The sequence below is a fragment of the Neolamprologus multifasciatus genome, chromosome 16, assembly GCF_963576455.1.
Source record: "Neolamprologus multifasciatus chromosome 16, fNeoMul1.2, whole genome shotgun sequence".
Classification (NCBI taxonomy): Eukaryota; Metazoa; Chordata; class Actinopteri; order Cichliformes; family Cichlidae; genus Neolamprologus; species Neolamprologus multifasciatus.
In genome coordinates, this window is record NC_140454.1 from 19937781 (window position 1) to 19961161 (window position 23381).

Consider the following 23381-nt stretch of genomic DNA (forward strand, 5'->3'; position numbering starts at 1 on the left):
AAAGAGACAAATGCAAAGATGAAATTCAACATTTTATTGCTCTTAGATCAGCAATATAGTAAGTGAACCAGCATGACAGCATGACATCATTTTCTTGTATAAAGCAAGATACAATCATGTAATCTAAAAAATAATATTCCCTTGTTGCAAAATATTTGCTTTCCAAAATAGGATACAAATGTCCAAAACAAAAATGACAATAACCAATTTGCTTGTTTATATTATATACTTGCAATATTATAAATAAATTAATTCTGATATACTTTAGTAGTCTGCACACCAGGTGCTAAGAAAAGAAAAATGCAAAAAAAAAAATGTGAATAGGTTGAAAGGTTAATGGTACAAAATCAGAGTCCAAAGAGGGTGATCGTTTCCGAGAGCTCAAGTGCGCTTAGTATAAAAAATGGCGAGACCTATACAACAATCCAATTCATTTTGAAACAAGATGAATTGACTGTGGAAAACAAACAAGCACAAACAAATTCTGAGCCAAATTATATCTGAAAACAAAAAACCAAAGGTCGAGAGCAGTGAGAGTTATAAAGTTTAAACATCCAATAATAATGACTAATTAAGCACATAAGTTAATTTAAAATCACAATTTTGGTGTTATTTTAATGCAGATATTAAATATGTCATCTTTTTAATAATTCAATCAACCATAAATCTTTATAACTTACTGAAACTAGGTTGATATCACGATTGATACTGGTTATCGATGTGGTTTGGTATATCAGATTATTAGGAAAACAAAAAACATGTGAATGAACTGCAAAGAATGAAAAATGACACATGGGAAAAGCACAACAGATCAAGGCACATAACATCATCCGCTTTTCACACTTTGTCTGCATCTATCTCTCGAGCACTTACTATTACAACCTGCCTTTCCACACCATTTACATTTATATTATACACATTTTCCTACTTATCAAGTTCCCTTTTAAATCACTTAGCTGCATAACCTTCAACCAAACCCTTCCTTAATTATACCTATGGGACAGTTCTTTCCTCTTACTGCACCATTTAGACTTTTGTGCCTCTTCTTTGGTTTTATTAGACTAAACTTTGGGTGACTTTATTTCAAAGAACACTCCGGGGAACAGTCTTTCTGTGTTGCTGTTTGGGTGACTTTGGGGAGCTTTCTGGAGGGGGCCACTGTGGTTTAGATAGCTGAATGTCTTCCTCTATTTTAAAGGCTTTCTTTGGGGGATTGGCTTGTGGGGGCCAAACTACAGATATTTTGTTGCAGTGTGGTTTGCTTTCACTAAATGTTTTTGTCATTTCATTTTCAACACTGTGTGCTTTCTCTACTGAACTCATGCTGCTCGCAGAATATCTCCATTCAAGTTTCTGATTTGAGGGGATAGGTCCACCACTTCCCGCGGGGGGTCTCTGCCCGAGTCCATCATCATAGTTCCCTTTGGACTTCTGGAGTTGTTTGTAATGGGGTAGGCAGTACAAATGTCCATGGAGAGAGACATAATTTCCTATGCTACACACGGCAAATGAAAAATCCTCTGTTAAGAGATGCACTACATCAATTATTTAACAATTATTTTAATGTCATTTTAGAGCCACAAGTCTTACTTTATTGATTTTTCCTTTACAGGATGACTGGAAAACTATATACTATACATACTGTATGTTCGCTCGCTCGCTCTGTGGTATAGTATCGCTTCCTGTTCCTGCTCAAACACAGTGGTGTTTCTGAGTAGCTTATTTGCTTAGCAGTTTAATTAACAACTTTTAAATACATTCTTTTTTCACAGTATAATCTTCACGTGCTTCATCCGAAGCACACTTTCTGTGTACTCACTACCTAATTTATAGTATTCACTCACTGTCTCTGTACTGTTTCGCTAGCTTAGCTCGTAGCCGACCCGTTAGCACCATGGCTACTTCACCTGTCCCTTCTGCACTTTCTTGCTCATTGTGTCAGATGTTTAGTTACTCCTCGGCCTCCTTTAGCAGTAATGATATCTGTAACAAATGTAGCATATTTGCAGCTCTGGAGGCCAGGATTACTGAATTGGAGACTCGGCTTTGCACCCTGCTCTCACCCTTAGCTAGCCAGGCCCCTGTAGCTGGTGCAGCCGAAGATAGCGTAGGCCCCGCTAGCTGTTCCCCGGCAGACCCCAAGCAGCTGGGGAAAGGCTGGGTAACGGTGAGAAGGAAGCGTAGTCCTAAACAGAAGCCCCAGGTACACCACCAACCCGTTCATGTGTCTAACCGTTTTTCCCCACTCGGTGACACACCCGCCGGGGGTCAAACTCTGGTAATTGGTGACTCTGTTCTCAGACATGTGAAGCTAGAGACACCGGCAACCATAGTCAATTGTCTTCCAGGGGCCAGAGCAGGCGACATTGAAGGAAATTTAAAACTGCTGGCTAAGGGTAAACGTAAATTCAATAAAATCATAATTCACGTCGGCAGTAATGACACCCGGTTACGCCAATCGGAGGTCACTAAAATCAATATTGAATCGGTGTGTAACTTTGCCAAAACAATGTCGGACTCTGTAGTTTTCTCTGGTCCCCTCCCCAATCAGACCAGGAGTGACATGTTTAGCCGCATGTTCTCCTTAAATTGCTGGCTGTCTGAGTGGTGTCCCAGAAACGATGTGGGCTTCATAGATAATTGGCAAACCTTCTGGAGGAAACCTGGTCTTGTTAGGAGAGATGGCATCCATCCCACTTTGGATGGAGCAGCTCTCATTTCTAGAAATATCGACAAATTTATTAAACCCCTCAAAACATGACTATCCAGAGTTGGGACCAGGAAGCAGAGTTGCAGTCTTACACGCCTCTCTGCAGCTTCTCTCCTCCTGCTACCCCCCCAAAAACCCATCTCCATAGAGACTGTGTCTGCTTCCAAAAAGACAAAAAACAAACAACTTAAACAATCACAAAGAAAGAATAATACAGTATCCACATCTGAACCAAAGAGTAAAACAGTGAAATGTGGATTATTAAATATTAGGTCTCTCTCCTCCAAGTCTCTGTTAGTACATGACTTAATAATTGATCAACAAATTGATTTACTCTGCCTTACAGAAACCTGGTTGCAGCAGGATGATTATGTTAGTTTAAATGAATCAACACCCCCGAGTCATTCTAACTACCAGAAATCTCGAAGCACAGGTCGAGGGGGCGGTGTGGCAGCAATTTTTCACACCAGTCTATTAATTAATGAAAGACCAAGACAGACTTTTAATTCATTTGAAAGCCTGATGCTTAGCATTGTCCACCCCAGCTGTGAAACTCAGAAACCAGTCTTACTTGTTATCATCTATCGTCCACCTGGGCCTTACACAGAGTTTCTGTCTGATTTCTCAGACTTTATATCTAATTTAGTTCTGAGCTCAGATAAAATAATTATTGTGGGTGATTTTAACATCCATGTAGATGCTAAAAATGACAGCCTCAACATGGCATTTAATCTGTTGTTAGACTCAATTGGTTTCTCTCAAAATGTAAAAGAACCCACCCACCACTTTAATCACACTCTAGATCTTGTTTTAACATATGGCATAGAAACTGAACATTTAACAGTGTTTCCTGAAAACCCTCTCCTGTCTGATCATTTCTTGATAACATTTACATTTACAATAATTGATTACGCAGCAGTGGAGAGTGGACTTTATCAAAGTAGATGTCTTTCTGAAAGCGCTGTAACTAAGTTTAAGAATATAATCCAGCCACTGTTATCATCGTCAATGCCCTGTACCAACACAGAGCAGAGCAGCTATCTGAACGCTACCCCAACAGAGGTCGATTATCTTGTTAATAATTTCACCTCCTCACTACGTACGACTCTGGATACTGTAGCTCCAGTGAAAACTAAGGTCTCTAATCAGAAGTACCTGACCCCGTGGTATAATTCTCAAACACGTACCCTAAAGCAGATGACTCGTAATCTGGAGAGGAAATGGCGTGTCACAAATTTAGAGGATCATCATTTAGCCTGGAGAAATAGTTTGTTGCTTTATAAGAAAGCCCTCCGCGAAGCCAGAACAGCTTACTACTCATCACTGATTGAAGAAAATAAGAACAACCCCAGGTTTCTCTTCAGCACTGTAGCCAGGCTGACAAAAAGTCAGAGCTCTGTTGAGCCAACCATCCCTTTAACGTTAACTAGTGATGACTTCATGAACTTCTTCACAAATAAAATTTTTATCATTAGAGAAAAAATTACCAATAATCATCCCACAGATGTAATATTATCTACAGCTACTCTTAGTTCCATTGATGTTAAGTTAGACTCTTTTTTTCCAATCGATCTTTCTGAGTTAACTTCAATAATTACTTCCTCCAAACCATCAACGTGTCTTTTAGACCCCATTCCTACAAAACTGCTCAAAGAAGTCCTGCCATTGATTAATTCTTCGATCTTATATATGATCAACCTATCTCTAATAATCGGCTATGTACCACAGGCCTTCAAGGTGGCTGCAGTTAAACCTTTACTCAAAAAGCCATCTCTAGACCCAGCAGTCTTAGCTAATTATAGGCCAATCTCCAACCTTCCTTTCATATCAAAAATCCTTGAAAGAGTAGTTGTCAAACAGCTAACAGATCATCTGCAGAGGAATGGTTTATTTGAAGAGTTTCAGTCAGGTTTCAGAGTTCATCACAGCACAGAAACAGCTTTATTGAAGGTTACAAATGATCTTCTTATGGCCTCTGACAGTGGACTCATCTCTGTGCTTGTCCTTCTTGACCTTAGTGCAGCATTCGATACTGTTGACCATAATATTCTATTAGAGCGATTAGAACATGCTGTAGGTATTACAGGTATTGCACTGCAGTGGTTTGTATCATATCTATCTAATAGACTCCAATTTGTGCATGTAAATGGAGAGTCCTCTTCACACACTGAGGTTAATTATGGAGTTCCACAGGGTTCGGTGCTAGGACCAATTCTGTTTACATTATACATGCTTCCCCTAGGCAGCATCATTAGAAGACATAGCATACATTTTCACTGCTATGCAGATGACACCCAGCTCTATCTGTCCATGAAGCCAGATAACACACACCAATTAGTTAAACTGCAGGAATGTCTTAAAGACATAAAGACTTGGATGGCCACTAACTTTCTGCTTCTTAACTCAGATAAAACTGAGGTCATTGTACTCGGCGCTGAAAAGCTTAGAAATATGGTATCTAACCAGATTCTTACTCTGGATGGCATTACCTTGGCCTCCAGTAACACTGTGAGGAACCTTGGAGTCATTTTTGACCAGGATATGTCCTTCAACGCACATATTAAACAAATATGTAAGACTGCGTTCTTCCATTTGCGCAACATCTCTAAAATTAGAAATATCCTGTCTCAGAGTGACGCTGAAAAACTAGTTCATGCATTTATTACTTCCAGGCTGGACTACTGCAATTCATTATTATCAGGATGTCCAAAAAACTCACTGAAAAGCCTTCAGTTAATCCAAAATGCTGCAGCAAGAGTACTGACAGGGACTAGAAGGAGAGAGCATATTTCTCCTGTTTTGGCTTCCCTTCATTGGCTTCCTGTTAAATCCAGAATTGAATTCAAAATCCTGCTCCTCACATACAAGGTCTTAAATAATCAGGCCCCATCTTATCTTAATGACCTTGTAGTACCATATCACCCTATTAGAGCACTTCGCTCCCGCTCTGCAGGCCTACTTGTTGTTCCTAGAGTATTTAAAAGTAGAATGGGAGGGAGAGCCTTCAGTTTTCAGGCCCCTCTTCTGTGGAACCAGCTTCCAGTTTGGATTCAGGAGACAGACACTATCTCTACTTTTAAGATTAGGCTTAAAACCTTCCTTTTTGCTAAAGCATATAGTTAGGGCTGGACCAGGTGACCCTGAATCCTCCCTTAGTTATGCTGCAATAGATGTAGGCTGCCGGGGGATTCCCATGATGCATTGAGTTTTTCCTTTCCAGTCACCTTTCTCACTCACTATGTATTAACAGACCTCTCTGTATTGAATCGTATCTGTTATTAATCTCTGTCTCTCTTCCACAGCATGTCTTTATCCTGTCTTCCTTCTCTCACCCCAACCGGTCGCAGCAGATGGCCGCCCCTCCCTGAGCCTGGTTCTGCCGGAGGTTTCTTCCTGTTAAAAGGGAGTTTTTCCTTCCCACTGTCGCCAAAGTGCTTGCTCATAGGGGGTCATATGATTGTTGGGCTTTTCTCTGTATCTATGAAGCGCCTTGAGGCGACATTTGTTGTGATTTGGCGCTATATAAATAAAATTGAATTGAATTGAATTGAATTGAATTGTAGACATGGTGGCAACCATTATGTTGTCATTACAACACTAATACATTTACCAATACTGCAATGCTCAAAAAGCCCCTATAAACATTTATTTGAATGAATGGCACCCTTTACCTTAATTTGTTCCTGCAGTGCTCACAGCAGAAACAGGACTTATGGTACTTTTTTTTGTCCACTATGAGAGCATCCATCGGATAGGCTCTCCTCCGGCACACCGTGCACAGCTCCGACCTCGGAACTCGAACCTGTTTCAAGGAGATAAAATTCACATTGGTTATATCGTGAACAGTATTGGGGTTGCCTCATAATCAAACATTTTTATTACAGTTAAACTAATATAAAAGCAGCACAATACTCTTAAGAGTAGTCACATGTTGAATGTAGTTTTTTTTTATAGTAGTCACATGAACAAATGGTTTAGTGGTTGTTAGGATTTAGTGTTATTTACCTGAGCAGTCAGATGTGTCCATGTATCTCTATTGCTGATTAACCCTGTATTCCCAAATGTATCACAGTTGATACATTTTTTTCTTTTTTTAAAAAGTTAAACTCATATATGGAAACTGATCTATATTTTAAATTTTTTTTATTTTGTCAGAACATTTAATTTAATGCTCCAGTTTCAAAAAATGTGACAAATTCTGGCAGTTGTTTCATGTTTCGGGCTTTACAGGGTTAACAGAGTCTGTGACTACTTCCGGGCAACATGTTGCCCGGTGTATGTTGGCTTAACTTTACAAAATGTAGCATGAACATATGAATTATGCTTTTCCCAAACAATTTATCACACACACACACACACTCTTTTGTTTTGTTTTTCTAAAGCTTTAGAGCAAAGCTCTCTCTTATTATGTGACCTAATGTAACCTGGTCATGTTAATGTTTGAAGTGATTAAATGTGAAGCGCACTGCATTGCAACATCAACAAAGAGCACTTAAGCTGTCCTTAAGCATAGTTAGTGAAAAGCTTTAAAAGCCTTTATTTTTTACTTCATATAATCTTTTGGTTTATGATCAAGCAGATGCAACACCAAAAACATTTGTGTCATCCTGAGCTGCACTCTTGTTTTGCTCTTGTTAGCAGGAAACAAATAAAACAACATCATCATGCCAGCATTGCTATTTTGAGCATGTTAGCACACTCAGATGGGTTTCGGAAATGTGGTCTATTTGTTTGTCTACATGGACATGAGATTTGCACTGTTGCAACAATCTGCACTACTTTTTAAACCACTTTGATGAACTATGCTACCTCATTGCCTGCGTTAGAAGCAATTTTAGTGCCCATGCACACAAAAAAAGATTAGAATTGATGCACATGAACTCAGATCCAAAGAGTAAATTTTGGACCATTTCATAGTGCAGCTTGGCTGTAAACTGCCTGCACAATCCAAACAATACAACAGGTAGAAATGATACTTTTCCAACACAGCGGCACAAATAGATTTTTAAAGAAAAGCCATCCGTAATCCATGCCATTAGTTTCTGCTGTTTCATGCCACACATTTTTTACCAGATGAGGCAATCTTCGTCTGGTGCGACACAACTTGTGATGTTGTTTCCTCAGAAACAGTGTATCCAAGACTCTTGAAGACTGTCTCGCTCTCCGTCCATGTTTTATGGAAATTCCTCAGCAACTTCTCTGTAGCGTCTTCATCGTATGTTTCTGTTCGCCTCGCTGCAGCAGCTTTTCTTTTCACTGCGTCAGCATAGGAGAAAGGAGCTTTGGGTAGGGTTGACACACTCTCAGAGTGCACAGTGACAGCTGTCCTTGTTCCAGTGACCTTGTTACCAAATTCATCAAGATGTGAGAAATGCTCTGTGATTGATTCGGTTTCAGAGAGGGCTGACGGTTCAGCTGGCACAGTTCCTACCTCATTTTTCTGCACAGGGAGGGGAGTGCTCTGCCTTGAGCCTCCCTTTGTCTCTTGAGGACTTTCTTGCTTTGAAGTGTCTGCTGTTGTTTCACTCAGGCTTGACACAAGCTCCTCCTGATCCTTTATCTCGTCTCGGAATAAAGAACTTTGCTCACCGAGTTCAAAAACATTTTTAATAGCCTGGATGTCAAAAGCTGGCATTTCCTGTTCCAGCCCGTCTGCTTTCTCTTTGTCACAATCTTTGCTTTTGGAGTCATTGTGAAGGCGCTCCGTGAGTGGGATAAGCTCTTTTCTGATATATGTTTTCTCTTCTGGTGATGCAAATTTGTTTACAAGACTCGACAAGTCAGCCCTGGGAAGCTCATCCTTTTCTTTGTTCTTATTTTCTGCTTCACACTCACTGATGTCTGGGCCCAGTCGCTCAGGAATAGCAATCGTTTCCTTGCGCACATAGATCTTATTAACTCCTGCTTTTTGAGCCTCTTCAAAAAACTCTTTCTTCTCTTTGACGGATGCAGATGATAATTCTGAAGCTTCAGCAAGATCTGGGTCATTTTGACCCAATGGCATATGGGTCTCAGACTTACTTTGTATTTCATTTGCACTCAAACCTTGAGAAATTATACCTTTATCCTCTACTGCTGTATTATTAACACAAGCCTGCAGAACTTCCTCGGATAAACTCTTTTGGGGCTTTTCCGTTGCCATCGGTATCCCTGAAGCCTCCATAACCTGGGACTCGGTTTTGATTTGTCGATGGAATGAAGCAGGCGGCTCCACAATCTCAGATTTCTTTTCTGGGATTGGGCTGGGAAATAGCGGTGGTGGGGTGACGCCACGCGAGAGCTTGGCTGTTGTGTCTTTAAGTCGAGCCAAATTTTCAGCTTTGTCAAAAGTTGGAGAAGGTGTGATTCTAGTGATATGTGATGTTGGAGTGTCACACCTGCGTAGCGGCGGCGTGGGAGGTGTGGGTGCCCTGTACAGGAGGGTGGGTGATGGCGTCACTCTCTGGGGCGAGTCAGTTCTCCGTTTGGACTCGATGGTGATGAATGTCGGTGAGGGAGAACGTGTCCTGAGTGAGGGTGAGGGAGCTCGAAGGTTGACGGACTTGGACAGACCAACTTCTTCTTTCTTTTTTTCATGTGAGGATTCTTTCTTGGTTTGGCTCTCAACTTTGGCTGAGCCGATGCTGATCTTGGATATTTTTGGTGATGCTGCACCAGAAACCACTCTCTCAGATGCCGGCTCACTTTCACGCCTGTCCTTGGTTTCATCTTCTAGATCTATTGGCTTGGCCTCTGCTAATCTCCTTACATTGGAAACAATATCTGTACTTTTTTGAGCATCCCTTGCATCTTCAGATCCCTCCAGTTCACATTTTCTTTCCTGATTGAGAAAACTCTTTGCAGATTTTGCATCAGTCGTTTCTGAAGCCTTTTGCATCTCTTTGAAGTGAGAGATTAACACTTGGACCTCCTGCTTTTGAGATTCCTCTGTTTGTGCTATTGTGGACTTAATCGGTTCATTTTGTTCTGACTCGCCTGTCACTGTAATTGGCACATCCATACTTTCTTTTGGTGGTTCTTCCCCACTCTGCTGAGTAGCTGTCAAACCTTTCTTTTGAGATCCTTCTACATGCTTTTGAACAGTTTTTTGCTGTGTGGAATCCTGATCATCTGTGCTGTCTGTGGTAACGACTTTTCTCTTGACTTCTATGTGCTCTACTTTGTGAATCTGGGTGACTGCCGTTGTCTTTTGCATTTGCTGAGTGTTCTCAGATGTTGTTTTCCTGGTTTCTATAACTTCTGTCTTTGAGTCAGTGAGAATTTCTTTACCTTGACCTGACTGTGCAACCTCTTTAGACTTTTTTGACTTCTTTTTCTTCTTCACTGGATTTGTGTTGTTGGTTTCTGATTGGTTGTCAGTACTTACAGTAACAGCAGGTGGAGCAACACCAGCAGGGGGTGGATGTGGAAGAGGAGGAGAGGGAGTAACTTTCTTAATCTCCTGCTTTAACTCTGTCTTTATGTCTTTGGGTTCATCGATCACTTTCACCTCAGCAGCTTTCACTTTGAAATCTTGTGAAACACTCTGTTTCTCAGTCTCACTGGACGGTTTTATCTCTGCTTGCTTTTCTTGTTTATTGCTCTTTTTCGCCTTCTGGTTTGGTTTGCCTGTTTTAACATTTGCATTAGCAGCTGCCGTTTCTGTTTGCGTTAGCTGATTGGGAATGCTTTCTTTCTTACAAGGTGAAGGATCAGCTTTGTTCTTGTTAATATAGTCCAATGATTTCAATTCCTTTACATTTTTATTTGAAGTTATGGTTTCATTTTTGGACAGGTCATGCATTGTTTCTATGTTAGGTTTCTGGGCAGTTGTTTTCTCATCTTGTTTTTCTTCACATTTGTTGGACACCTTTGTTTTCTGACTTTTCAAGTCTTTCTTTGTACGACTAGCTGTGCTGTCTGTTTTTGCAACGTCAATTACTTTTGTCTGCACTTTGTCCACCTTGACAGATTGAGCAGACTGTTTTGAGGAAACAGTTTTCTGCATAGTTGTATGCATCTGTTGTCTAACAGCTGAAGTGGATGTGGTCTTTTGAATAGAGACAACCTTGGAAGACTCGTTAGAGGAGATTTGCTGTTGAGCAGAAGATACAATTGTGGAATCTGTGAGGATGTTCTCACTTGCATTACTCCGTGTTGAATTTGTGGCTATGATCTGCTTAGATAGATCACATGACAGTGACTCTGAATGAACACTCACTGGTATCTTTGCATTGCTGCCCTGTGTGATATCTGAGCTGATGCCATTTGACTGCTCTGCATCTTCAGTGGAAATCATTTGGAGAGCAGAGGTGACTGAGTCATATATAAAAGTGGGCGATGGAGTGGTTGGTGGTGTGTTTTCCTCCCTCAGCTTCCGGTACTTTTCTTCAGCTTTTATTAACGGTGTGTTAAATTTGCTCATTTTCCCTCTCATAAAAGGAGGAGGAGATGGCGGAGGAGTAAATTTCATGGGAGCAATGTAAACTTTCTTTAATGGCTGTGGTGACTCTGGAGGAGGAGGGATCTCATATGAAATAGTTTTTGATGTATGCGTTGTTGTTGTTTTTAATGCGTTTTGGCTCATTTCTACTTGTTTCTCAGAAGTTGTTACCACCTCTTGTGTTTTGCTGAGTTCTACTTTAGGTTCCAGCTTTGGCACTGGATGCAAAACGGGAGCTTTTACTTTTTTGACTGTCATCTTTTTTGCCTTTGCTGGTGAAGGATGAATTGGTTGTGCTGGCATGGTCTCGAGTTCTTGTTGAGATGGAGGAGGTGGGAGGAAGTCCTGCTCAGTAGTTAGCGGTGGTGGTGGTGGTGGAGGAGGGAGGTGATCGATGTCAGTATCAGCGGAAGGAGGATGAGGACTAGGAGGAGGAAGGTCAGTATCTATCACCGGTGGAGGCGGCGGTGGGAGAGGCAGATCAGCTTCTGGTGCTTTTGGCTTTAAGACGTAAACATCAGTTTTGACTTTGTTTTTACCAAGTTTTATCATGCCCTTTGGGTTAGATTTAAGGTTACGAAACTCTGTCTTTAATGTTTTGATGCCGTGATTTTGGGTAATAGTTTTGTGGTCCACAACAGTTGTTGATTGCTGAGCTGACTGCTCCATAGTGTATGTTTTTGTAATGGTTTCATTGGAGATGGTGTGATTTTCTTTTGGTGTTTCAACAACATTTACCGTTTTAATCTTCTGTATGTTTCTTTGTGCATCAGTTTTAAGATTTTTAATGGGTGGGCTCTGCTTGACTCTAACTCTTCTATATGCTCCCAGACGGACTTTTGGAGTTTCACGCTGCGCTGTTTCTAGCAGTGATTTAATAGTGCCTTTTACATCCCCCTTTATCACTTCTTCTTTCTCCAGCTGGCTTTGCTCCTGAGTCTCATATAATGACTTAATTGACATCTTGACATCACCCTTTATATCACCCTCGAGGCTTGAGCTTCTTTGCACCCTCTGTGTAGGTGGGGACTCCATGAAGAGCTGAATCGTCCCTCTGACATCACCCTGAACATCTATTTCCTGTTGACACTTTTTCATCTCACTGGATGCATCTTGTAGACTTTGCATTGCTGTCTGAATATCACCCCTCACAATTTCTTCCTTTTCAATTTCCTTCACTGCTCGCTTTGCCAGTTCCAGAGATTTCATTGTTGCCTTCACATCTCCGGCAACTAAATCCTCAACAACAGTTTCAACTCTTGATGTTGCTGATTTCTCAAGAGATCTTAGAGTCCCTTTGATATTTCCTGGTATGATAGCTGGCTTCTCCACCTCCTTGTGCCTCTTCTGAGCCCTTTCCAAACACCGTAGAGCTTTCGGTATGTTGCCTTTCACCACCTCCTCTTTCTCTACAATGACTGTCTGATTCACTGATTCAGACAATGAATTCAAAGCAGCTCTTAAGTCACCTTTCACAATTTCCTCCTTTTGGATCCTTTCCAATGAAGCAGCTGGCTCTGACATGAAAACCTTGACTGTGTTGTGAACATCACCCGGTATAACATCCTCAACTGTACGCTCAATTTGAGTTTGATTACAGCCAAGCATGAGTTTTGTGCCCTTGATGTCACCCCCAACAATCACTTCTTTTTTTGCTGTTTCAGGCGGAGTATCATCAGGCTCTAACTGGAGTTGTTTAAGATAGTCCACAGCCCCAGATTCAATGCACGTAGAGTAAAAGCTGACATTTCCCTTTTCAGTGTCATCTACCCTTATCTTCACTGCCTGATCTGACTTGTCTGGGCTGGACAGCCTTTGAAGAGCACTCTTTATATCCCCTTTGACAATGTCCTCTTTTTCAGCAGAAAGATTTTCTTGTTTATTTAGAAGCGAATATAATGTCATCTGTACATCTCCTTTTTCATCCTCCTGGATGAGTATTCCATGTTTTGCTGATCCATCCTCACTGAAAAGTCTGTTTATAGCCTCCTGGATGTCACCACGTATTATTTCCTCCTTTTCAACAGTGCTAACTCTTTCTTGGCTAAATAATTGCTGTACTGTTGAGCTGACATTACCTTTCTCTTCTGAATCTATGACTATCTGCTGCTCCTGTCTTTCCTGTCTGTTCAGTAGGTTCATCATGATAGTCTGCAGATCTCCCCTGATTACTTCCTCTCGTTGAATCTCAGGAGCCTGCTTGTTCATTAGCTGGTATTTTGCCATCCTAACGTCACCAATTTCATCAGTTTCAATGAGAATTCCCTTCGATTTCACCATTTTCTGACTATAAAGTTCCTCAAGAGTTCCCTTGACGCTCTTGCCCAGGATTTCCGTCCTTTCCACTTTTGTCTCATTAAAGTCGTCAATTGGTGTCGTCTCAAAGAGCCAAGTTGTTGTCTTTACATCCGCTTTGGGGATCTCCTCTTGAGACATGTTTGCCTCCTCATCCTCATCTGCCTCTTTAATGTGGTCAAGAGGATTTTTCTCAAACAGCCAGACTGAATGTTTAACATCTCCCTTTGCAGTCTCCTCCTTTTTAACAGTTTCAATCAAATTTTCAGAGCTCATACTTCTGATTTTGTCAATGGACTGAGTTTCAAATCTCCACTTAGCAGTTCTGACGTCACCTTTTTGAATTTCACTCACATTAACAGTTCGAACACATCCCTGTGACAAAGTGTCAGACTCAAAGCGATGTTTATTCATTCTTACGTCGCCCCCCTGAATGTCCTCTACTGTTTTTATTAAAGGCTTCTTTTCTTCAGCAATCTTGTCAAGAGGCTGTGTCTCAAATTTCCATTTAGCAGAGACGACATCTCCTTTTTGCACATCCTGCTGTGTGACGGATTTAATTATATAAACCTCATCTGTGTCCTTGATAGCATCGAGGGGCTTTGTTTCAAACAACCATCGCGTTCCTACAACATTTCCCTGTGTCACCTCCTCACTTGTGACAGTGGTGACCTCATGGTAGTGGCCCTCTTTGTCCTGGATGGCATAAAGGGGCTGAGTTTCAAACATCATTGTGTAATTTCCTACATTGCCCCTCTCCTCCTCATCACAGACAATTTTTTGGATTTTCTTCAGCTCTGTGTCCACGTCAGAGGAAACCTCCTGAATTTTATCTAAGGAGTAGGTCTCAAAAATAAAACGGCCCTTATCCACATCTCCTCCTTGTACGTCGTTCACTGTGTGGCTGCTCATCGTCTGCACTTGACTGTCGTGTATGGCATCAATGGATTGATTTTCAAAGAGCCATTTGCAGCTCACAACATTTCCTTTTTGTATGTCTTCAGTCTGAACTCTCTTGAGCTTTTGCATCACTTCCTCAGATGTAGAAGTGGTGATATCAGATGTTTGATTCTCAAAAATGTACTTCATCCTAGACACATCTCCAGATGCAATGTCTATCTCTGTGACACATTTAAAAGCTCCCATCTCCTCTCCAGTGAGGTTCTCCAGTTTCTCTGTTTCAAAGAGAAAACAAGCCATTCTTACATCTTTTCCGTTGATGTCCTCTTGTTTTACAGTGCGCGTGTTTAGAACTGTCTCTGTCTCATCATGGATAGCATCAAGTGCTTGCGTCTCAAAAAGCCAAGTGCAGGTTTTAATATCCCCCTTATGCATTTCTTCAGATTCGCTTTCATCCTTTACCTCCCCTCTTTCATACAAGATGTCCATTGGTTTGGTCTCAAATAGCCACTTGCAGGTTTTCACATCACCTTTCACAACATCAATATGTTTACTTGAACCCACAGTTTCTTCATCTTCAATGTTGCTGAAGTACTTGATAGCGTCAAGAGGCTGTGTTTCAAACAACCACTTTGCAGTTTTAACATCACCCGACTCAATTTCCTGTTTGGATATGCCCTTGATAATTTGATATTTGTCGATGCTTTCATCGAACTGATCAATCGGTTTTGTTTCAAACATCCATTTATATGTTGTTACATCTCCTTTAACAACTTCCTCCCGATGCACTGTTTTCACCTCGTGGAAGTGACCTGCGCTGTCTTGCATGGCATACAATGGAGTAGATTCAAACAATTCTGTATTTGATTTCACAGAGCCAGATGTTACTCCCTCTATTAGAATCTTTTGAGACTCATTCCTGCTGTTTAAATCTGTGCTCTCAAAGATTTGCTTGTAGCTTGACACATCCACTTTATCAATTTCTTCCAGGTCAATTGTTCGGATGACTTCTTTCTTTTCCTCTCTAATCTGCTCCAGAGGTTGGCTTTCAAATCGCCATTTCTGATGTCTAACATCACCCTTCTCCTCATCAAGTTCTACTGTCTTTTTCAGTTTTCCCACCTCTGCCAACTCCTTTAACTCTTCTGCTGGAATTGTTTCAAAATAATGTCTGGTTGATTTGACATTACCTGCAACGACATCGTCTTTAGACAAAGGGCGTGCATTTGCATCATCTTTCAAAGTATCCATTGGCTGGGTTTCAAATACCCAACAGTTCTTGCGTACATCTGACCTGCAGCTTGTGCCGTCCTCCTGTGTGAGGTCATCTTCGACATTCACTGTACGAGTGACCTCTTTCTTTGCTTCTCTTATGTCCTCTAAAGGTTGACTCTCAAAGCGCCACTTTTGGTGTCTCACATCCCCTTTTATTTCTTCACTTATTGCTGCTTTTTTAAGTTTTCCAACCTCGGGGCAGTTCTTCCTGACTGCTTGAGGGCTGCTTTCAAAAAAGTGCCTTGCAGATCTAACATTGCCCCCGATAATCTCCTCAATAGACTGAGGTCTGGCATTGGAGTCATCTTTCAGAGAATCCATTGGCTGTGTTTCAAACACTAAGCAGTGTTTGCGCACATCAGCTCCCATGATCTCTGTTGTTTCCATTTGTGAGCTTTCCAACTCACTGAGAGAATTTAATGTTTTTATCTCAAACAGCCACCTGCCCCAGTCTCCTTTATTGCTGTCCTCCATGGAAAGACTACACACAAGTTTCAAAGGAGCATTTTCTCTGTTTGTGATGTCCAGAGGTTGGGTATCAAAAAGCCAACGTGAAGCAATTGAGCTCTCCAATTCAGTTTCAATTTTGCGCACAGACTTAATCTCCAGCATCTGACTTGATTGTCCCATAATAATACATTTGAACTGAGTGTCAAATGTACTTGTTACTGTTTTCACATCTCCATTAATCTCCTCTAGCACTGACCGCAGACACAGCAGGTGGCTCTCATCAATGGTCTCAGTGTGCCCAAGGACTCCCATGAATTTATTGTCAATCATGTAAATGGTAGCATTTCCATCCTCCTCTGTGAATACAATTTCTTTCGTCAAATCCTCCTCTTTATGCATTTTGTTTAGGGTGTCCATAGTTTGAGTTTCAAACAACCAAGCTGCAGCGCGGACATCTCCTTTATCAAATTTATTAAATTTGTTTCTGTATTCTGTGGAATTTGTGTTTTGTGAGCCCAGCTCATCCATTGGCTTGGTCTCAAACATCCATGCTGTTCGCCTTACATCTTTTCCCAGAATGATTTCCTGCTGAGTTATTTTCTTATTGTCTTCATCGTCATCAGGAATTTCATCTCTGATGGCATCCAGTGGCTTATTTTCAAACTTCCAACGCATTGCCTGCACGTCCCCGGGAAGGATCTCCTCCCATTCTGCATATTCTTCATCATTAATATCATCAGGACTAGCAACATCATCTTCATACATGTACTCCTGGCTCTCTACCTGGTTGTTCTCAGTTTCGTTATAATCAATGTAGTACTCTTTCTCAATATTCTTGCGAACCTCAGGGTGAATGTGCTTGTAAAGACGTTTCAGCTCATTCATACTCCTCTGCTTGATGTAAGCCTCTCTGTTGAGTGGGTATTTGGATGGGTTTGCTGGTTCATGTGCATATTGGTACTTTGGAACATTTTCGCTGTCTGGTGGCATTTGTAATAAGTCTGGAGGTGGGGGTGGAAGGAAGTCAGAATCCTCAGCTGGTGGGGGTGGAAAGTCTTCATAATCCATCATTGCAACCATTGTGTCTTGCAGTTCTTCAGTATGGGATGCTTCACACACCTCACTAGCCCCTATGTTGTTTTGAGTCGCACTTGAGGACCACTTTGATCGACTGATGTCACGTCCAGTCTTTACAAGGAACAAAAATGACATTAACAGGTAAATGATCCATCAAACTAGGAATTACAGATAAGTGACATATTTACTGAAAAGAAAGTATCTAGGATCTTAAATGAGTCAGTGTTCTGTTATTTAATTGGGTCAAGATATATGATTGACATCATCTCCATGCATTTCAATAAAGCACTGTATGACCCCTCTTGAACATATGGAAGGGAACACTGCCATCCTGGTACAGACCACTCCCATCAGGATAAGAAGAAATCATCATATTATAAACATGAATACTCAGAACAACTTTGTACTGACACATTTCTTTAAAGGTAGGGTGAGCAATCACTTTTTTCCAAGGGGCCACATGAGAACCTGGGAATGGCCTCTTGGAAGATTTTCACCTCACCCTGCACCAAGGGGACAAATGGACCTAAAAAGTGACTGGGTTCCCATATTGTCAGGGTCAAGGGGTAAGTCTTTCCTTTAAATTGTCATGATTTCGTATATATAAATTACACTTCACCGAGTTGTGAAACTACACAGCAGACTGACAGTTTACTAAAATAAATGGAACTGTGTGATGTTCATCTTTTTTTCCCCTCAAGCATAGGAATCACTAAGAGTTAATGCTATACCTAAAGATGTTAAATCAACCACCTTCTCAGTACTATTATCAATATTTTGACCAAAAATATTCTATTTTGCTAATATTTTTTTTTAGCAACTGTCTCTCCCTGTAGTGTTATAATGTAGCGACAGAGTCTGTCACTGCCACACTGGATTCTGGTTGCTTCAACTTAAACATGGAGATGTATGCAGGACTGCAGCATTTCTGTAGATCTCCTACAGCAGTTATTTGCCTCAGTGCTTACTGATAATGCAAACAGAACTTTTCCTACTGCTGTTGCTTCATATTAAAAATATTAAAATGGCCAAAATCTGCAGACCTTTATTGCCTTGTCACATTATTCCTTTAATATGTCAAGAATACAAGATCATGTTTATTTTCTGCAGTTCTCGACAGCAGATCAGTTCTAAGCATTTAAAGAATAAAGGCAGAAACTCCAGTGGTATGTTGCGGGAGTGAGACTGTATACCTCCAACCCTTTGCAGAGCCTTACTGTCATTGGTGTTTGTTTGTTTACATTTAAATAAATAAACATATAAAGTAATGCTTCCATTGTATTTTTGACAATTAAACAGCCCAATCTGTAGAATTAAACAGCTTTAACTTCATGTAACTTTAAAAAATGTAACAATTCCAAGTTCCAATTAAACAATCCAAAGTAAAGATTCCTTAATTTCATGTTCTTAATAGTTAAGTGCAAATCATTACCTTAATTGTTTTTTGTGGCGCGGCCTCTTCTATTGTTTTTTCAAAGTGATCCCTCAGTTCTTTTGTTGTGTACCTGGGAAAATCCTCTTCTAAAAGTCAGCACAGCCAAAAACAACAAAGGCAAGGCTTTAATCAGCACAATAGTGACAGCTGATACAGAAAAGCCTATAGAAAAGGCATTCCTACCTGTTTCATTTTGATGGTTTTCATAAGTGGATGCCAAGTTGTTGTCACTATATGACACCTGTGAGCAATTAAAATGGGAACGGATAAAGAGAAATTAGGGGAGAAACTGCACAGAGATAGACAGAAATGTAATAAGTGAGCATCATCCTTCACATCCTGCACATTTTTCCACTAAAAATAATGTTTTTAATCTCCGCTCAAGCTGTTAAAGACTACTAAACACACATTTATTAAACCAGTCAGACTGATTTCTATTAGTTACAGCTTTTACTCAACAAAGCAATCAATGAGTTTAGATCATTAGCGAGCCTTATTGCACTGCTTGCAAGAAAACAGTGAGTGGAATGATTATTTACCATCATTTCTTGATTGAAATTTAGCTGCTGACTGCCTGGGAGGACCTGTCTGGTGTCACTTGACTCTGTCACCTCTGAATGGGACATTTCCTGTGAAGAGAAAGGGCATGGCATTCAAACAAGGTGAAACTGTGCACATGCCACATGTACACACATCTACATGAATATATGTTTGTCCTTGTCATGGCCACAGATGTGACTTGACTCCATTCTAATTCCACTACAACTCCATCCAACCAGAGCATAATAGCAAACAACTGTATACCATGCAGAGAAGATGTTGGACCAGATTGCTTACTGCACTTTCAAATGATGAATCACAGATGGAGGCAAGATGACAAAGAATGTGCCAAGCTGTTCGCTCATGCTCTTCTATAGCAAAAAAAAAAAGAAGAAAAAAAATCCATTGCTTTGCAAAGTTTCTAAGTTTCCATCTAGCAAAACGAGCTACAGCATAAGCGAAAATGTCCGGGAGGTTTTCATGGAAGCTGTTAAAAATGTCAAGCAGTGTCTGTAACTTAAGCACACACTTTGGTACTCGTGCAACAATAGATACTAAGAGCCTCACTGTTAGCATTCGGTCTGAATTTTGAATTTTTACTTGCAAAGTTCCTCATGCAGTGATGCAGATGGAAAACGGAAACAGCTCAGGTCAGAGAAAATGTTCTAATGATTTAATCATAGGCATTGCTTTCATGCTTTTTGTATCAGCCTGATGAAAGTTCTGCGTAATGTGTACCTGCACGGTTCTGTGATGGAAATGAAACTGGGTTACATTATGTGATGATGCAGTTTCCTGGGTCTCAAATTGTTTCCTCACACTTGCAAGTCCCCCAGGCAGGGAACAGACCCCCGACTCCTCCATGACCTAATGAAGCAGGAAATATCGTTAGCTGCCTCCACTTCTACATGACCTGAAATCAAACGGCTGCTTAATAGGGTTATTCTGTCTGGCATGCATGCAGCACAGACTGCCGTCAAACGTGGTGTAGCTAATGCGGTTTGCTTTTTGTGGCTGCAGACACGCGCAAAGGCGTGCACAAACTTATGTTCTGTTTATGTAATTGTTTTAGAATGTGATGACAATTCGTGAAAGCTTTTGCCAAATAAAGCAAACAATAATACTGCTTTTCTTGAACATTTATTCTATAGTAAGCCTTGTAATGGCAGTCACATGTTTCCACTCTATTTATAAATGTTTGCACTGGTCTTTCACTAATATGGCATGGGATCACCAATGATAATGGTGGGAATACCAGCTCAGTGCAGCACAGTCACTGTACAGCAACTGGTTCCTTGCATAGGCTTGAGACTCTCCAACAAGAAAGCAGAAAAAGCAATACAACTGACTACAGAATCGTAGTTTCTAATTACGCATACCGCATGGTCTGTCAGGTACTATAGCTACATGCTGAGACATGTCCATGCAGAAGCTGAAGTACCCCGCTGGGGATGGTGTTGTCTGCCCGCTTGGAGACAGTTGCCTGGTACATGGCCTCACACTTGACCGGTGGGATGACCTCTGAGTCCACAGAGCGAATCCCGATTCCTCTGGTTTAAATCTTACAGGAAGTCCTGCCCTGGTTAAAACTTCGCTGCCAGCAGCTAAGGCACAAGAAGCCAACTGTTTAAGAATTTGCTATTTGTGTGTTTTATTTGCTGTCATCAAATTATTAAAGGGTAACATGACGTCACAGTGACGCTACAAAAAATTCAGTTAAAGCAGTATTAAAAGTATCTAAAGCTTTGATGATTGTCCTGTCATTTGTGCATAAAGAGCAAGAGTTTGGGTATAAATATACAAGTTTAAGTTGTATATACATGGATTATATATTGATCTTCTAGGAAATATTGTACAAGTATTTCCAACTGAAAGCTCATAAAATCATTCATTTGTAAATATATTCTTGGAGACAACAGTGGACTGCTACGATGCAGGTGGTGCTCCCACAATTGACGTCTTTTAAAACATTTGCACACCTGTTGCCTGACATCAAGTTACTCGGTGGATGTGCAGGATTTATTTAAAAGGAAATAAACAGCTCTACAAAGTGGATTTCATCATCATGATTTGCTGTCATGTTGGCCCATGGCTCCTGAGTGGAACAGAAATGAAGTGTACCTCAGGTGTATGGTGGTGCATTGAAATGGTCACTTAGATCTCAATGAATTTTTAAGAGGATCATAAGCAGAAAAGTTATTGTAGCTTTTAATTAATGAACTGCCCCCCTTTAAAAGCACTTACATTATTCATCAGGTCAAAACAGGAGTTCAACATGAGTGCGCTGGAGCCGTGTTAGTTATTATTATGTATAACCTGGTAACTTACAAATGTTTTATATTGGGAATGTTATTAGCCTCCAGAAACAAAATAATATCTTGAACATAGCAACGCTGCTGAAAAGACAAACAGCATCCCTTCTATGTCTGGGACATAGAAAGCATTCACACCTCATTTCTGTGGATGTGGAATTAAGAAGGATGGATTTTGCATTTTTATAGCTGTACAGTTGAAAGTACAACATCAAAATATTCATATAATGACAAATTACTATCAATGGAAGTTGAAATAACACTAACAACACAAAGATTTTGCTTTGATGAATTATGATTATATAAGCATCCTATTCTAATAACTATATCCACACATTTCCTAAGTATCTCTTATTCAAGTCCCGAGCTCCAGAGAACAGGAATTCAGATATGCAAGCTCAATAGTGGGCTGATAAACTTCTTTAATATGGCAATCTGTGAGTAAATAACTAAATATCATTGCATTTTTTAGTGACTAGTTATTCCATTAGCATATTTGTTTATTTTCCCTGCTGACTATTTTTGATCTGTAGCTCACCAGTCTACTATTTTAGCCTTGGAGGAATGTTAACATGTAAATGAGCTAGTGCATTAAAAATACTTTTAAATTAGGCTATTCCTGTTACTTCAAATCTCAACTTATAGCATTTAAACTGAAAAAACAGAACAAAACAAACAAAGAAACCCACTGAAATACCTCCAAGGCATAGACCCATTGACTCTAAATCACTACGGTATAGGAACAAAAAATTTGTAGAAAAAACATGCTTAGGCTATCTCATGACACTGACTGAGAGCTCAAATAACAAGAAAGTGAAGTAATCTCGGCGCCGTGCAAAAATAAATCACGCCTATTTTAAACTTAAGTGTGATGGGTCGTGTTTCTCTTTGAAATATAGAGGAAAGCTATGGGGGACGAGATTTTCCTTTACAAAAACATCAAGATAAACCATATATACACATCAGTGTATACCCAACTACTCCTCAGTATTCCCTTTTTTCATCACTCATTTGGCGACATATCTCCTAGAGGGTTTGGCCTTGGTACAAACAGCTTAGCAGCTCAGAGTTTGGTCTCTTTGGAATTAGTTAAAGTAATGAATGTATACTCTCCTCGAGCTAATAAAGAAAATCCTCAGCGTTAATTCAGCATTTTAGTAACGGTTTGATTTATATTTTGGCCCATTGTCCTGTATTTTGAGTGAAAATACTTTGGTGCTCAGCATGAAGGCAATATTGATGTGTTGAATCAAACAAACACAAATCCATAGTTTCCTCTGCAGGTATCAAAAAGAGATGTAACAATGCTCTGTATCACATAAAATTTTCTATGCATTCAGAATTTCAGAAAGAAGTCAAAATCAATCAAGTATTCATTCCACATACACAAATACCTCCCCGAGACTGCTCATTACCTACCAGAGAAGGAAGATGGTGAATTATAAAAACAATAAAATAAAAACTCAGCAAGTAAAATCCCAAAGGAAAGGCCACTGCACCCTCGGCATGCGGGGTCTGTCCAACCCAAAAGCAAATCCCAGTCAGTGATGGAGACCAGCTCCAGTGTTATGTGTTCACTTCTGTCCAACAAGCAGATAGTGACAGCTGATTTTATTTTAGACCCTCCGCCCACATGCAAAGGATGGACCTGGGTTTTTTTGTTTTTTTTTAGAGAGTGAGGCCTCCAAGCCTCCCATGTCAATCCATATGGAAATACTTCCTGTGACTCCCCTGCCGATGCTTGGGTACTAATAAATCAGGTCACCCTGGTTTCATCATCATCATCACTTTGTATTAGAGTGCACTGCATACTCCAGCAGCTGCCACCGCCTGTCATGATACGCAGAATTATGCACAGACAAATCCACAACAAATACGTGGAGGATCTCTTATTATTCACTGCTCCTGATAATCCCGCAGCGCGATGTCAGGCAGGTGCAAATTCAAGTGACAGTTAAACAGTGT

At 40.5% G+C, this 23381-nt stretch overlaps 1 protein-coding gene across 2 annotated transcripts; it reads right to left on the reverse strand.

Moving 5' to 3' along the window:
• Positions 1–19: 19 nt before the first annotated feature.
• On the reverse strand, positions 20–23095 carry xirp2b (xin actin binding repeat containing 2b). Of its 2 annotated transcripts, XM_085136042.1 has the most exons (9): positions 22836–23095; positions 20546–20708; positions 19843–19971; positions 19104–19193; positions 18748–18805; positions 18562–18650; positions 7781–17240; positions 6382–6512; positions 20–1495 (listed from the first exon to the last, which is right to left on the reverse strand). In XM_085136042.1, the coding sequence occupies exons 2-8, from the start codon at positions 20594–20596 to the stop codon at positions 6421–6423; spliced, it is 9969 nt and encodes a 3322-aa protein (XP_084992168.1). In that variant the 5' UTR covers positions 20597–20708; positions 22836–23095; the 3' UTR covers positions 20–1495; positions 6382–6420. The 2 variants fall into 2 exon arrangements, with proteins under 2 accessions (XP_084992168.1, XP_084992169.1); XM_085136043.1 differs by lacking the exon at positions 22836–23095 and having other exon boundaries at positions 20484–20593.
• Positions 23096–23381: the final 286 nt, after the last annotated feature.

Bases quoted from the DNA above. Each gene is read 5' to 3' on its own strand.
- xirp2b (XM_085136042.1), bottom strand. From the start codon at position 20,596: ATGTACCAGGCAACTGTCTCCAAGCGGGCAGACAACACCATCCCCAGC. The intron at 19,972-20,545 runs GTACTTCAGCTT...CTGCTTCATTAG, and splicing joins ACAACACCATCCCCAGCGGG to GTCATGGAGGAGTCGGGGGT. The intron at 18,806-19,103 runs GTAAATAATCAT...AATTGCTCACAG, and splicing joins ATTTCAATCAAGAAATGATG to GTGTCATATAGTGACAACAA.